Below are 17,466 nucleotides of genomic sequence, written 5' to 3'. Positions count from 1 at the left end.
CTGTACTGAGTATTACAATATAAAAATATCTTACAATTATTATAGATGTATAAAGTATGTATATTAATCATCATTTTGTATTAATTTACTATGCAAGCACAATGTCTCGTATTAAATATTATAACTGTACTCATTTATTCAACAGTAACTGGAATACGCCCGTTGGATATTTCCTAGAGAGAAGCAAAACGTGATTTATGAAATTTCAATAATTATATTTAAAATCATTATTTGAATCAAGTTTCTAAAACATGCTTTGTATCTACGTATACTAAATGTATTTGTCTTTACTTCTATCGATTAATTATAAAGTGTATTGTGATTAAAAAGTATCTCTTGCTGTATGAAGTAAGCGAATACGTCATTTCAAACAGGTGGATTTTTTCATATAGTATCGATTCTGCATATTAATTAATTATTAAGGAAACTTTGCATGCCGAATTTAATTATGCTATGTGACCTTCACGAAGAGGAATTGACTTTGACATATTTAAATTAATGTTCGGAAATGTCATTCGATTACATAAGAAAAATGTTGCGAAATTCAACAACTCTTCCTTATTTACACTTGATACGTGGTAAATAAATTAATTTCTTAGAACTTTTTGGAAACATTTCATTCGATGTATCCATTCACAGAACTGTAATATCATACTGTATAGTTAAGTTACAAGTAAGTATAAAAATAAATAGAAAATTAACTTAAGACGATAAATAACGAATGTTATGGAGGAATAAAACAAATAAGATTACCTTCAAATAACTTCTTGTTTTTGAAGCTTCTATTGAAATTGATTTTCTTGGTTTATAATAGTTAAAAGTTCTTCTTCTTTTAAGATTTTGTGAACAAATGTAAAGTGAATTCGAATAATTATAATTTATCTCCTTCAAATTCTGCTACTTACAAATGTAAATAGTAGAGAATTTAAGTAATATTTATAAAAGGACTTTAAAAACTGCAACTAGCAAAGTGGTTTGGCTCATGCATGACAATTACGACTATTAATGAATAACTCTTACACAATTTACTTATTATTATCTATTTATTGTAAATTTAAAGAATGCATTTATTTTGTGTGTGTCAAATTATTATTTTCAAAATACAACTCAGTTTTAATTAATAGTCCGTTTTTATATTCATAAAATACTGCGAGCTGTACAATGATGACACGTATGAGTCAATTTTCGAAGACAGAAGTGCACAGATACTATAATGGGTTACCCTTATATTTATGAATTATTATATCTTAGTATTGCGACTTAACTTTTTTAAAATGTATTTAATTTATTAACTATAAATAAACGACCGGTTATTATGTACTTAATATTTAGAAATTGTTCAAATAAATTTTTATAACTTTAAGTGTGACGCAAGTACTTTTTGTATTAACATATGTAAAATCAGGTTTTAATGTTAGGAATGAGCCGAAGGGGTTTTAGATTACGACAAGGGTAATTATTTCTATTTATTCTCTTTTCTGTCACGTAATTAAATTTGTTTAAACAATAATAGAACAATTATAAAAGTATTTTTAAATTTTCGTGATTATAATTTCTGTTTGTTTTAAAGAAGAAACAAAGTAAAAATAAATCACTCTTTATTACAATTTGCAATTGTTTTTCTACACAAAAAGTTCACAAATCACATTGTTTTTTCTTACAAGGAATAACGAAATCTAAAATTTTAGAAATTTTCCTTGTTTTTTTTCAAGTTTTTTATTTATTATTTATTTTAGTAATTTAACGTTGTTTGTATTAGATTTATTAAATAGAAAATGTCCTTTAATAATTCAGAGTAGAACAAAAATTAAGGCCTTGTAACGTTATCTATTCTCGTAATTGTAATCGTAAAATCGCTATAACAGCGACTTTACGATTAGAAATTACAAATTTCGAGGTTCTTACAGCTTACGATCAGAGATCTTTACACACTAAGATCATAACAAAGATGTAGGCGGAGTGATTATAATTAAAGTTTATTTTGTTGTCATCAACGTGCATTTAATGTTGCTTATTTTAAAAAAGAATAGGTCAAGATGTCTCCTAGAAAAATAACTGCGGTTAAAATTGATACAAAAACTTTGACACTGTTGCTATAGAAGTACATAAGTAGTATGTTAGCAAAGGTAAAAAAGTAACAGTTTTTTGTAAAATAATGTTTTGAAACAAACGTGAATCTTTGGTAAAGGATATGATAACTTTTGCACAGTTCGAACGGTGCATAAAAGCTAATCACGTAACTGCTACTGTACGTCAAAAAATATATGTAAAAACTTTGCTTTTTCTGTTGACATTTTTTTAACAAAGAGTACGAAAGGAAAAGTAGTGATTTAACATATATTTTCTTTACCTTTCCACTGTACATCATATATTTTTTTTTGATAATAGCGTCATACATTTGTAAGTTCGCCGACTACCAGAGGGAATTGTTAATCCCGCGTCAGGATGATCTAGGGTCGTTCGCATGTGGGTGTGGCGGAGGAGACACGGATGACAAGAATCTCACATAAACCCGTTTATTTTAAACATAAAAGTAAACGTACACTAAGGGAAAAAAATGTTCTTTATACAATTGGAGGTTCGAATTGTCGAAGGTGTTTATAATGCTGCTCGAAGGAAGGCCCCGGGGCAACGGCAGATGTGGAGATTCGTCAGTCGGTGTCGGCGGTCTAAGGGCTATTTCACGCTATGACCGACTGGCCCGACTCCAAGTCGTGTTGCCATGGCAACAGCAGTCTGCCGACCGATTAGTCGTTCCAGTCGGACAGATTTGAAAAGTTAAATATTTGTAGTCGGGTCGGAGTAGTCGGTGAGCTACAGCCAATAAGAGCTTCGAAGCTATAACCGATCAGAGTTTAGATTTATCCAATCTACGTCGAAGTTAGAAAATGGCGAAAAGTATAAATTTCTCTGAAGCTTTAATAAACAAAGTCAGAACATATCCGTGGCTTTATGATATTCGGCGAGCCGATTATAAAGACAACATAAAAAAAAAATAATTCTTGGACGGAGATTGGCAAGAAACTAAACGTTGAAGGTACGCGATTGACTAATCTAATAATCTAATAATGACGCGATATATCTACTGTAAATGCACGATCGCTTTCCATGACCGCCATGTTTTCTGTTTAATTTAAAAAAAAAACTTACCACGATTGGCTAGTGTATTGATCTATAACACGCGTTCTGATTGGTCCTTATGAGTCGGCCACCGACATATAATCGTACTTAGTGTGAATGCTTTTACTACTAGTAGGTCCGATTATAATATCGGTCGGGTCGGACCAGTCGGTCCAGCCGGTCATAGTCCGTAGTCACAGGTTACAAGTTGGGCACAACAGACGAAAACTGCTTTTGCGCGTTGACTAACCGTGTGCAGGTGCACAGTTTTCGGATATCAGTCTGTCCTTGAAGATCGGGAATTATATCAATCTCCGTTCTTTGTTTTCTTTTTCTCTAATTGGCTACACGTCCGTTTTTTCTCGCTCCCCGATTGGTCTTTCGTCTGTCTCTAAGCGAAAGACGATTCCTGTTCGAGTCACCAGAAAGATCCGCTTTGAAAAATTTATTTGACACCATCCGTTACTCTGGATGCAAAATGTCGATGGAACTTTGAAACTTGCGCTCAAATTTTCCACCACTGTTCTCTAGTCTGTGATGTCCTTTTCCGTCATTAACCTTACCCCCTTTTCAAAATTTTTATGTTCTAATTATTTGCATTTGAGCGACTTGTCAAAGGTCCATCTTTACTGGAGGTGATTCGTTTACAATTATTAATCATTTATAATTTTTGCGTTCTGTTTACATCAATAGCGTTTTTTTATTCTCTCTCTCTCTCGTCGCGGTTTCATATGACTAGCACAACTAATCCGATATTTCATCAGTTTTTAACAATGGACGATTTTTCTACTTTCGTTTTACCAAATTACTAATAATAAATGTTTAATTTCAACACGTTTTTGGGACCTCACACATCTTACACTTTTCATAAGAAAGTTTTGAATTGAAATTACGTTACTTTCGGTTTGCATCAGACGGTCTTTTATAGTTATTGGAAGTTTCGTGCCCCAATTCTTTCCAGGTGTGACCTTCGATTTCATATTCCTAATTCCGTTGTTGAGATTAAGGGACGACAGTCGGACAACCGACGACACTTATTTTTTTATTATATGTTTTTCTTATCAGATATAAAAAGAAAATAAATATTGTAATTATACATTCAAATTTATATTTAACGAAAATAACAGAGAAGTCTTCGAGCAATGTTTACTAATTATTTTATGACATTTTTTGACTTAAGAACATAGCGTTTTAAATATTAATACGCTAATTTAATAATTAAAAATTTAAATTAACGTTATAAACGAAAAGAAACAAATTCTACTTATCTATTAAGAATTTTTGCTTATTTTTACTTAATTCTGTAGCTTTTAGCAAGAAATAGTTTTTACTTGATGCAACTTTTGATGCAAACTGGAAGTCACGTTATTTCAATTGGAAAACTATCCCTGCAAAGAGTTAGATGAGGGAATGACTCTGTTGCCAACAGGAAAAGTGTGACGTAATGTACAGCAGTGGCGTGCCGTCCTTAGAAGCGATGGAAGCGCCGCTTTCTTTGTATTTTCTAAAATATAAACACATATTGCATGATTGTATGTTTTTATATTTTTGTGTAGTTGACAGGAGTTTTAAAAATATTCATAAAAATATTTGATATATTTATCTGCTTTCCCATCTTGTATTACTTACAGATCTCATTGTTAAACTAGTGATATTACGATATATATGTCCCATCTATAAAGGAATGAAGAAAAAAACTTGTACAATTCTTGTATAATGATAAAAAAAATTAACTGTTTCTTTGGTAGCATCATTTACAACTAAACTTAATGAATGAGAGTGACGCATAAGGAACAGAAAAAGTTCTAGAATTTATTATCTTTAAGTTAACGATTTATGTATGCGTTGTCATAAAAATTATTCTTTTCACTTCTTTCCCAAGACTACAAATATTCAAGTACAAAGTCACCGGTTTCAACTTATTTCTAATTAAGAAATAGTTAAATAATTAAGAGATTCGGGAATTAGGGATATAAATCAAACCCTGCTGAAAGAGTCGGAATATTACTTAAAAGCTTAACCGAACCAATCCCTAGCCTTGTATAGTGGGGACTGATTTCTTTGTAATATTAGATGTAATAGAGAGAGAAATTTTTCCAGTTCAACGAGAGTGACCGAAAAGTTGTAAATTTTGGAAATTTCCGCGGACACCTGGTTCTAAAACGAATTACTTAGAAAACAAATGACGGACAATCTATTAACATTAGTAAATTATATAAATATAAATATTATATAAATATTCAATATAAAATAAATATTGAAAATTATAACAAGATAGTTAAGGATAATAGATATATTATATCTAAATTAATAGAAGCTTTGTGTTTTTTTATTAAAGAAAGAATTGGCATTTACAGGGCATAGAGAATCTATTGAATTTAATAATAGAGGTAATTATATTAAACTTGTTTATTTATTAAGTACATCAGATAATCTATTAAAAATACATTTAGAAAAGTCTACGGTTTTATTAACTTATCGAACAAACGAATACGAATGGACCCTGACCTACACCATCACTGACGCTCAATTAACTGATTGCCCCTGGAAGTCGGCTTCTTACAAAAACACAGCTTCCTCATCACCAAATGTCACGGCACGCCACTGATGTACAGTACAGAGACTAACACGCTACTAATTTCAAATGGAGAGCGTATATTTTAAATTAAATAAATTTTTAAAATATTATTAAAAATTGCAGCATGTCACTGTGACGATTTTACACTAGATAGTTGCTCGTTATGCTTACTATTAAATACAATACTGCCTATATTATTTGCATTAAATTGTAATTATCAAACACAACTCATAATCATGTATAGGCCTATATATAAACAAATTTTATTTATACAGTAATGATTTTAAAAAGTTGTATTTGAATTTCATGATACACACAAATTTCAAAAAGAAATGAATAAGTACTCATTCTTCATTCTCTGGAAATTTATATTATTGTATTCTTAAAAAAGTATTCCTCCTTAAACATCATTCCATTAAGATCTTTTGGCTGAATAACCATATCCAAAACAAATGTATCGTCTCTTGATACTTCTGCTATTTTGTGAAATACACCAGCAGCAAGAATAATAATAAGTAATGTTTTTAGTTCAGTTCGAAGATCAGACCGCAGAGAAGAAAATGTACTCTGCTATATCTTACCTAACACAAATCCAACTATTTTTTGACTTCATACTGCAATCCGTTTGAAACACAATAACACAAGTTTCGAAGTTTTGTGTCTTCTTTACCGTATTCTCATTTTCAGAGCCACTATGGAACACTGATTATTAAACTGAAGTTAGATTTTCGTGAAGAGTTAGATTTTGTGATAAACTACAAGATGAGAGTGTTGTAAGAAGGATAAATTAGCTCCTATACTCTGTTCTAGTGGAGAAGAACCACAAAAGAAGAAAATGATGCTTCATCTGCCCTATAAAAAGTCTCTAATGCAAAAAGTATGTTGATTTATGCAACGATGCTGCATACAGTGAACATTCAGTAAAGATTTATATGCCGTACATGTAAAAATAAGTATAAATAAACTTTAATAGCATATGTAATTTAAAGCAGTGGTCCCCAACCCCCGGGCCTCTTACCGGTATTGGTCCGTGGATCAAATGGTACCGGGCCGCCCAAGGAACATTAAATTATTGATATTTCCATTTTATTTACTATGGTGTACAGTAGAACCTCGATTATCCGCTTTAATTGGGGACTGGGGTTGGTCGGATAACAGTGTTGCCGTTCCTAGTACATTTGTACTTTTCTGGTACATTTTGCCCTTTCCAGTAAATTGAAAGTACATTTAGATTTTTAGTACATTTTCAGTACATTATAATATTTCAATTACCATTTACGGTACGAAATAATATTTCACGCCTTAACGAAAAAATGAGAAAAATTAGTTTAATAAAGTCTCACTAGTGTCACTGCTTGCTAATTTAAATTATCCAATCACAACATACAAATGGTGTGTGTCCGTCGANTATTTGTTGTACAGACTTATGCAATTTCTTGTAAATGTAGGATCTGTATAAAATATAAAGAAAGGCTGGAAAAATCAGTTTGTTTTATTTTATTGTTTCCATAAGATATTTTTTAGAAAATATCTTATGGAAAAAATTATAGGCTGTATGACCATATGAATTGCAACATTTTTAAATGTTATGTATATACATATGAAGCCTGATGTTTTAACCAGTACTAAATTAAAAAAAATATTTCATCAGTTATTCAGTTATGCTGGTGAAGAGAGAGTTATAGAGAGAATGAACTCTAGCAGCAGGAATATATTAGAAATTATGGACTAGCTAAATTTTCACAAAGTATGATTTACTGATATAAAGCTTAATTATCATAGTCTTCAACACAGGTCAACATAATTTTATATTAGTAACATTGATAATATGAATATACAGTGTGAAAATATACTAAAAATATTCTTTAATTAAATGTTTGTGGGTTTTACTTGTGTGAAACATTAACATTCATTTTCAAATAACTTTATTTTTAGACCCTCTACAGCAGCGGTCCTCAACCTTTTTATCGCCGCGGACCGGTCAATGTTTGATAACTTTACCGCGGCCCACTGAGGGGGGGATGTTGATTGTTCATATTTTAGATCGATTTAATTTAATAATTTTAATTTAACTGTATTTAAACATGCCTTCAAAATAAAATACAGTTACACCAAACAATGAATATAATGTGATTTAACATTTTAACTCATTAGAACGCTAAATCAATGAGAACCCTGAGCTTGTTTCTTTGCAACGAGACAGTTCCGTCTGGGGATAATAGGAGACAATGACACCCAAAGTGTGTTTCTTATATCCAGTTTATTCTGTTGTTCTGTTGTCTATTAAAATTCACACAAACCAAATACACCATAGTAAATAAAATGGAAATAATTTAATGTTCTTTGGGTGGCCCGGTACCATTTGATCCACGGACCGGTACTGGTCCGCAGCCCAGCGGTTGGGGACCACTGCTCTACAGCACTTCTATTCCACCCGTCTATATTCGAAATTTCTTATTCTTTTTTTCAATCATTCATTTCCAGGCATTTAGCAAATTATTAGTTGTTATGTATAATTGTTTTCCAGATTTTATTTGAAAATCCAGTTATTTTCCGCCAATTTGATATATTCTTCTCCATTTTTTAAACTATTTTTGCCTCTTTCCACCTGTGAATTACTACCATATCAATTATGAAAAAAATATAGTCTTCAGCATTAACTCTAGGTGGGAATTTGAGTTCTACTTCTAGAACTGTTGGAATTGTACTGAGTGCAGAATGGTTCCTCAGAACAGCTTAATCTTTTGGACTAGACCAGGGCTCACCAAACTTTTTTCACATGGGCCACATAACTGAGAGAATGATGAGTGTGGACTGCATAACACCGGGCCGCCCAAGGAACATTAAATTACTGGTATTTCCATTTTATTTATTATGGTGTATTTCTCTCGGGTTTGTGCGACTTTTAATGGACGACGGAACAACGGAATAAACTGGACATAAGAAACACACTTCAGGTGTCATTGTCTCCTATTACTCCCAGATGGAACCGTCTTGTTGCAAAGAAACAAGCTCAGGTTTCTCATTGATTTAACGTTCTAGTGAATTAAAATTTTAAATCACATTATATTCATTTTTTGGTGTAACTGTATTTTATTTTGAAGGCATGTTTAAATACACTTAAATTAAAATTATTAAATTAAATCAATTTAAAATATAAACAATCAACATCCCCCCTCAGTGGGCCGCGGTAAAATATCAAACGTTGACCGGCCCGCGGCGATAAAAAGGTTGGAGACCGCTGATTTAAAGGATTGATAAAATAAATTTACAATTTTTTAATGTCTTTTTATTTTTTCTTGTATCAATTCTCTTTCTGGCGTTATTTTATTTGTAGAACTTTAACTTTTCTCTTGGCTCTAAAATCATGTTTTTTCTTCTTAAATCTTTTTTTCATAAAATCTATTTTTGTTTCGTTTTCTTCATTTAAAAAAAATGATTTGTGCTTTATGATATTGTAATGTGTATTTATCTACAATTTTAAAATTAATATGGTTAATGGTGGTTTCATTTATCGCAGGATCGTCAGAATTGTGATGGATTCACAATACATAAATCCTCTATGAGGAACTAATCAATGTATACCAACTTACGAGGATTAAAACAGTACAACCTTAATAATTGTCAACGAATAACTTTATTTAAATTAATAGAAATAATAATAAAGAAGATAAACTGAAACATGAATAGTAATGTATAAAATTGTACATACATGCCGTCAGCAAAACTCTATAGGAGAAGCGAAAAGGCAGTCAGAAAAGAAAACAAAAGAACAGGAATCACCCATTAGATTAAAAAATGAGGACTCGCCGTGGTTTCAACATTGTATTAAAAGTAACCGTAAGATGGACAGAAATGATATTGTGATATTACACAAATAAAATAATTTTATTAAACGAAGAATTAAAGAACATTACAACATAATAAAATATGTAAAAACGTTAATCTGAATAAAACAATAATATAGCATGGTATAAAGTGAAGCCACGAAGAGGATGTGGTCTTCCTCACGCTTTTGACCAGTACAATTCGAATATGAAACAAGTCGAACAACATGTTTAAAATTATTTTAAAATTCCGAAAAATTTAAACGTTAGAAAATAAATTTTAGCCGTATGTGCTATAATAGTGATTAAAATATCACTACATCATCACAAATAAATAATATGTAATTAATTAATGGTGTTGAAATGGTAGCTACATGCTAGTGTTGCTCTCGTTTTTTTTCATAGCACCACCTCCATGAATACGGCATCCTTTGCGTTAATACATTTTCACCAATTTGGCCTTATGGAGGTCGACTTGTGTTTGGAGGTCCGTAGCGTAGGCGGCTAGGACGATGGTATGCCTTTGGTTGGAGATATCATACCCGTGTTCTGTATCCTTTTGCTTAATGAGCTTTTCGTGGATCCGATTTATACTAGATCAGGCTGAATTCTGTGGTCTCTGAGAGAAATCATATAGACCCCCGGTGCCCGACTTTTCTCGGTCCTGTCTTTGTCGTTGCGCAATAGTCCATATACTGTGCTGGATCTCTTTATGCCTTTATGGGTAGCAATATCTTTATAGATAAAGCTTAGGTGCTGGTTGTATTGCATTACCGTGTGTGATTGGTCTATGCTAATACAAGCCGACCTCCGTAAGGTCAAATTGGGGAAAATGTCAGGTCCGGAGACCTATTATGAGTAGTATCGTTAAACTAATGAATACGATAAAAACTAAGTTTCTATCGGAATTACGCGATTCGCGTTTAAACAATTGTAAAAATGCTATTCCGAGCCGTACATTCCGTTTTCGGTTCCGATAGCCATGTGCGATAACTAAGCTTTTGTTATCGATCACTCTCGAGCTGCCGTTAGGAACGTAACGAAAGTAAAAACAACACGGCATCTTTTGGTGTAAGAATGATTTTACACCACGAAAAATTGGACAGAGAGTTAATAAACTATGTTGTTGTATTGCTTAAAAATAATTACCTTAACTATTTATGAATAATTGCTTTTTTTGTTGAAATTTAAAGTAAGTAGCTATAGCATGAACAGTATTTCTGAAATAGGTTTTATTCGCATATGTATAAATTAAAATGATAGCTTTGAGTATAAATCTTTAAATATATCAGTTACTTTTCGCCATCTTTCTGGATCTTTTTGTGACATCGGAAATTCAGACGAAATCGTGTTGTCGCTCTCATTTCTTGCTGCCCGACATGTTTGTATCTAAGCGCGCATCATGTCTTTCCGAAATATCCAATTACGTAACATCATAAAAAACTTTCTAGCAGCGCTAGTGTCGCGACTATTCGATTCATTTACTCTATCCTTAATATCTCAGGATTTAGTAATTTTTCGATAAAATTTGTTACAGAAATCCTTGCCCCAGTGATCTCGGTATCCAGTGATCCAATCGCTGGATTTACAAATACCACGATTAAGTAATGTTAGTGAAGCACTCAGTTAGTGTTTCTTAACCATGTCATAAAGAAGTGCTTTCCTGGGAGGTGTCACAAAGCATTTCTTGAAAATTTTTCGTTTGCAACGCATTAAATTCAGGGCTTGCCGCCCCGTACGCTTCCAGTTATGGCCGTCTAGTTATACATTTTTATCTTCACCCTTATCTTGGAAAACCAAAAGGTGGTAACCTAACTGGAATATATTCTGTATTATATTTTTTACGTATTTGATGTTCGATCGAGAATAAGGATGTCTGAAGACCGAGGAAGGTCTTCAGACATTGTTGAAGACGTATTTTCAATAGATATCTAAAAAAAAATTAATTTTATTTTTATATTGAGTAAAGTTATAATTAATATTAAATAAATTTTAACTTTTAATCAACTAAAATTAATAATATTTTATTATTGTTTAAAATTTTTCATTTGACATTTGTAAAATTATTTTCCCAATTGGCAACACTTAAACGTTTGTCGTAGTGTCGGTCGTGGTTCTAGGAGATAAAGTTTTATAAATTTGAAAGTATTTTCCGCTTTTATTTGTTATAATTACGTGTTTATCGGGTTTTGGATTGCCGGTAATGAACTTAAAAATGCATAAATGTTGGAGGCATTTATGGAATTGCACCGTTTATGAAAGGTGTAATGCATCGAAGTCTCATCGTTATAAACACGTTGAATCGTGGAATCACGTGCAAAAGTTTAGTAAGTTTAATGCTTTAATTATGTATATTTTATAAAATTATTCTTTCAATAATTGTTTTGTTACTGTATATAAACGGTTACAACTCTCTTTTCTACAAACATGTTACTTCTGTATTCCTTTTCACATTGTAGGCCATAATATACGAACAGAAAGGAACCATCTGACCATGCGGTGTCTTTTATGAGTGTTTTTGTTCCTTTTCATCACGTCTGATTTGCTTTTATACATCCAAAATTGTTTCTATGTTTTTTAAAAATTTTCATCAATTGTTTTCTAGGAAGAAACTTATCGTAGCAAACAATCAATGATTTAATGTTTGTGGTGTACCATGTAGCATCAATTTTTATCCTGTGTCTGTGTCTATGAAACAATTTTGCCAATGACACTTTATTAACTTGTTAGGAACTGCAGTCTATATTGTTTTTGTGAATGGAGACAATTGTTTTCACGTACACTATTGCATTCCTTTTTGTGTAGCTTTTGAATGAAACTGTTTAGTGAACGTGTAATTGACTGATTCTGCTTATTGTGATTGCACTTATTATCCAGAGGCATGCTTTGCACTGTCATCCTTTGATGGTTTGTTGAAAAACCGACAATGGATCGGTAGCAAACTTTGAGTGACGTCAGATGTGCCACCGGATGTTTTGTCTGGTCCAAACTGGTGTATTGAGTGATGGCATTATATATGTGGATATAGCTTTCATTCTAAATATATTAGAAAATAACTGTATTAGCATTACACTTCACATTAAATAAGTGCTCTTAGTTTCTTTTAGTAAAGAGAGAAAAATTTTAAACACTGATACTTTTCCTGCATTTGTGATTTAAAATTTTGGCAACTTTTTTAATTACATTTAGAATTATAGGAAGTAAATATCAGAATGTATCTAATGAAGATCACACTTAGATTCTTGATTGTCTTTGTTGCTTTTTTTGTTATTGTACAGAAATATTCTACAATTCTTGTAGAGATAAAATCTTGACCATCATATTTAACAATATCATTGTTAATTCTATAAAAATCCAATTCACAATCAAATATAATATTTACAAATGGATTTCTTTGAATAGATATGTTGGGCAATAAATAAGGAAATATCATGTTTCACAAATCTAAACTAGTTTTGAAATATTGCAAATATTATTTATTCCAGATTTGTTTTCATTTATCTCTCTGAAATTATCTTATACTACAGATGAGTCCAGCATTACTCAGGCAAAAATAACAACAACAAAGATTATGATTATTAGATTATTTCGTACTTCTAATTCTTAAACTATACTATATTATAGTATTTGATTTATATTTACAAATGTTATGTTCTGTACAGAGATGTGTAAATCTTGGATAACCTCACAATTATGAAATTGGCACTTTTCACCAAGCAACTGGCTACATTACAAATAGCAGAAATTCTAAAGTTTTTAATTGATTTGCAATTTTCAACCTTTTTTCTTTAATTTTTTAGTATTGTGCATTAATGCTTGGCACATGTCAGTCATTGGGGATGCACTATAACCTCACCAAACATGATCAAAATCTGTGATCTCAATGTTATGTTCTCTCCTTGTAAATCAAATTTATGTATATCTCTCTTAAGTATTTGAACATTTTAGATAAAAATATTCAAATACTGGAATATTCGTGTGCAGTTGTTCAAAAATATATTTACCTGAGATAATATTATGGTACAAAATATATGTTATCTAAATGGATAGTTATACAGGAAATCCTCGTTAATTTGAACTCGGATACTTCAAAATTCTCTTAGTTTATAATTTAACATGTAAATTTCTATATCCAAGGCTGGGAATATAGAAATTTTCATTTAGTATTTGAAGACAAAGTCTGCCCAAATAGGGACCACCATTTATTAATTAATTTTTGTGACTGTACAATCTAATCTATATTTTCCAGCGCTTATTTCTTTGTGGATAAAAGCTGAAACACCCTCAAGAAAGTATGTATAGTAAACAGAAGACGTTCGTATGTCACCAGTCCCTTTTTCAAAAAATCAGAAATTAATAAATAGTGGTCCATATTTGGGTGGGCTTTTATCTATAATACAGAAGTGGACAGCACGCCGACAATTTAATAGGAGAAACTTTTATCATACAGGCATTGAGTTACAAATAAATGTCGCTAGACTGACAAGTGCTTTCGGCGATAATTATTTTCGTCTTCCTCAGGTCATTATTTATTTATTTATTTATTTAGTACAAAGGAAAGCCCTGTGTGTACAGGCTCTTATAACTGATATTACAAACTGTAGTAAATAACACTACAAAAAAAAACAAATTAATACAACAATATAACGCGTGACAATTAGACTGAAAAGAAAAACTACAAGACATCATCAGGTTAATATCATCCGAAACAATAATAGCATTTATATTCTTATAAATAAGGTACATAAATAAGACAAATGAAAAAATGGCAGCAAATGATCGGCATAAACAAAATATAATAAATAAAAGAAAAGAAAAAAGCAAGCCATTACCTGCAAAAGAGTAAACAATTATTTAAAATACGCCCAAAAGCGCCGACCATAAATGCTGCCAACTCTCAAACACTAAATCGTTCACTTAAATAGTTAATTTACACCTCCTGGTGGTAAGCATCTGAAAAGGAAAAGTTTCTTAATCTTAACAAATAAATAGTCAATCATTTAACTTAGTTACAAAACTATAAATACAATAATAATTATCCCAGTCCTGCAGCAACCGTTTATATGCTTGAACCGAAAAACAATCTTCACCATAACACTTTTGTCTGAGTGCAGTCAACGCCTTACATTCCGTTATTACATGAAAAGCGTCAAAATTAACAGTAGTATTACAAAATTCACAGTAGTCCATACATGGACTTAACATTCTTCTAATCATATTACATCTCACATATAATACTGCTTGTGTAATACAAAAAGGTCTTTCTAAATTCAGATAGGTCATCGACCCCCATTCATTAAAAACATCCATATACCATTTATTATATTTGTAATTAATCGCCTTGTTTTTAAACTCAGTTACATAATTATTCGCCAAACTCATTAAAAAATCTGAAGTCTCAATTTCATTTAACATTATCGGATCCTTTCGATAACCAGATTTCTGCAACAGAGACACAATTCGATCTCCCCACGATACTCTTTGGGAAATTAAAAATATTTTAGCAGACTCTGTAAGTTTACTAGCAGACTGCTTACGTAACCATTTTAAATTATTTTTTATTATATTAAAATAAAGGGGGACTCTTTGAAACTCTAAATATATAATATACGATGGAATCCATCTCTTTAGAGAATATAAACGCTTAATAAAATTAATTTGTATATTATCATCTTTATCTCTCCAATCAAAGCCCCAAATTTCGGATCCATATAACACTACTGATTGAATAAATGACTCAAATAATTTTAATTTATCTTTCCAACGTACCACTCTACCAGATACACAAGCTTTCATAATCTTATCAATTCCAAAGGTCACTTTACTGTGAATATACTTTAAATGTTTTAAAAAACGCCCATTAGACTGGAAAACTACACCCAGATACTTGTACTCATCCTCAGGTCATTAAAAACGGTTAAATTCCTTTTTTTTTATTACAAATAACTGACCGTTCCAAGCGTATTAATATTTTGGAATGGAAGCAACCGTAGAACATAAGACAATTTTTAAATAAAAATACACGTGATTATAATGTGCATGTGCTATGTGCCTCCAAATTGTGGAGCTAGATACATTGTTTTACATAGTTATACAAATTGATCCACAAAGGGGGCAAATCAAGTGTGGGGGTGTTGCAGGGATTTAATATGTTGGTAAGGAGGGCCTCCTAAATATATACGATATTTCTGTTATTGCAATGTCTTATTATGGCCACTTCATCCCACAATGGGATATGTTGATGTTGTAATATCAATCTAGCAAGCTCAGTTTCATTCCCGCCTTCCCTGATAGAATACTGATGCTCTGAAATATGATAAGACAACATTCTAGTTGTCGCGCCAATATATGGGTGCGACCACCTGACATATTTTCTAATGGGATAGAATAAACCCCCGATCTTTCAAGAATAGAAGTAGGATCCCTGTCATTGGACAGCAACCTCCTAAGATTTGGCCATGGGGAAACTGGCAGGAAAAAAAAAAAAAACGCATGTCGCCTGAAAATACGGAGAGTGACGTGACCACAAAATGGTATCACGGGAAGGACTATTGTGGATTCTTTCGGCAGATGCAGTGTAGTAGCAGGAAAAAGTGATCTTTTTACTTTATTTAAGATGTAGATAAATTTGGCATTATTCTAGCCTGCCTCATTTACCGCACAATGAATGATATTAAGTTTGGTATCGATAGCAGCTTGACTGGAAGATAAAAGAAAGGCCCTTCTAATTAAACGTGTGATTGCTGCATTGATGTAATGTTGTGGCTGGTATGCTGTAGCAGGGATCAGGGGATGTACACCACTGAACTTGTGGGATACGGAATACATTATTGTATCCCGGGATATAACAATTTTTAGATCCAAGAATGCAATCTCAGTTTCTTTGTCTTTTTCCCAGGTAAAATTAATTTCGGGATAAGTGGTCGCGAGACAATCTTTGAAGGTAAGGAAATCTTCATGGGTGTCCTGCCAGGCCACTAGCACATCATCAACGTACCTAAGATATAAAAGTGGATATACTATCGTGCGGGGAAAATTAAAAATCTTAAACTCAGTATTCCTCATGCCCAACTCCGCCAAGATTGCTGAAAGCGGTGAGCCCATCAGGACTCCTTGCTGCTGTAGATAGACTTTGCCCTTGAACTGGAAATAATTATTTTCGGAAATAAAGAGTAGAGCTTTGCGTAACTCTAAAATCTCTTGCGTTGTAAAGCCCTTTTTGATTAGCAGTGCATTAGCTAGCATAAATAAAATCAAAACCTTTAAATAATCCAGCAAATTGTTTTTTAATATCTTAAAAACGCTTTCAAACGCTTTAAGCGATCATCTTCAGTTATCATTTTGAATCGAACGAAGAATTCGAAATTACGTAAAACAAAATTCAAAATGCGGTTACATAAATGTACGTTAACATTTACCAAGTTTAAATAATTGCTAAAATTATACAAGTTAATTAAATCAAAACAAAGAAATAAAGTAAAATAAAATATATACATTCAGTAAAAATTATCTTAATTATTCTTCCCGCTTACATAAACTACGTCAACTCATTGTAGAAGGATTTCCATGCCGATGACAATCCGTCAGCATCCCTATGATTAATACAGTTTGTGTGCAACTGCGCCTTGTGAATTTCTAGTTTTTCCAGATGTTTTATGGCCTGCCTGGATCTTGTAGCTTTAATGATCGACGCCCAATCCCAAAAGACCTCGATATTCTGTTGCTTCGCAAAGGCAGCAAGCACCGCAGAGTCTACGTTTTTATTTACCGAGTGCTTATGTTCAGCAATTCTTTTCTTTAAGTTTCTCATGGTTGCTCCTATGTATACCAAATTAGAATTAAATCTACGGTCTTTTAACGGTATTGAGTATACCCCTGCCATCATGTTGCGTTCGTAACTGCCTTTATCATTCCTTAAGAGCCTGTATACAGTGGGATTAC

The 17,466-nt window shown here is 32.1% G+C and overlaps 1 protein-coding gene across 1 annotated transcript in view; it reads left to right on the top strand.

The window, feature by feature from the left end:
• Positions 1–11,622: 11,622 nt before the first annotated feature.
• Positions 11,623–17,466, top strand: part of LOC111627023 (poly(A) RNA polymerase, mitochondrial-like) — a 23,086-nt gene continuing 17,242 nt past the window's right edge. The window contains exon 1 of the mRNA XM_023370562.1: positions 11,623–11,852. Coding sequence (XP_023226330.1) covers positions 11,729–11,852 — 124 coding nt within the window. The 5' untranslated portion in view covers positions 11,623–11,728. The remainder of the gene's footprint in view (positions 11,853–17,466) is intronic.

Source organism: Centruroides sculpturatus, unplaced genomic scaffold, assembly GCF_000671375.1.
Source record: "Centruroides sculpturatus isolate CEXI.00-Female unplaced genomic scaffold, Cexi_2.0 scaffold386, whole genome shotgun sequence".
In the NCBI taxonomy this organism is placed as follows: domain Eukaryota; kingdom Metazoa; phylum Arthropoda; class Arachnida; order Scorpiones; family Buthidae; genus Centruroides; species Centruroides sculpturatus.
The sequence above is the reverse complement of the archived record's forward strand: the minus strand, read 5'-3'. Positions and strand labels throughout refer to the sequence as shown.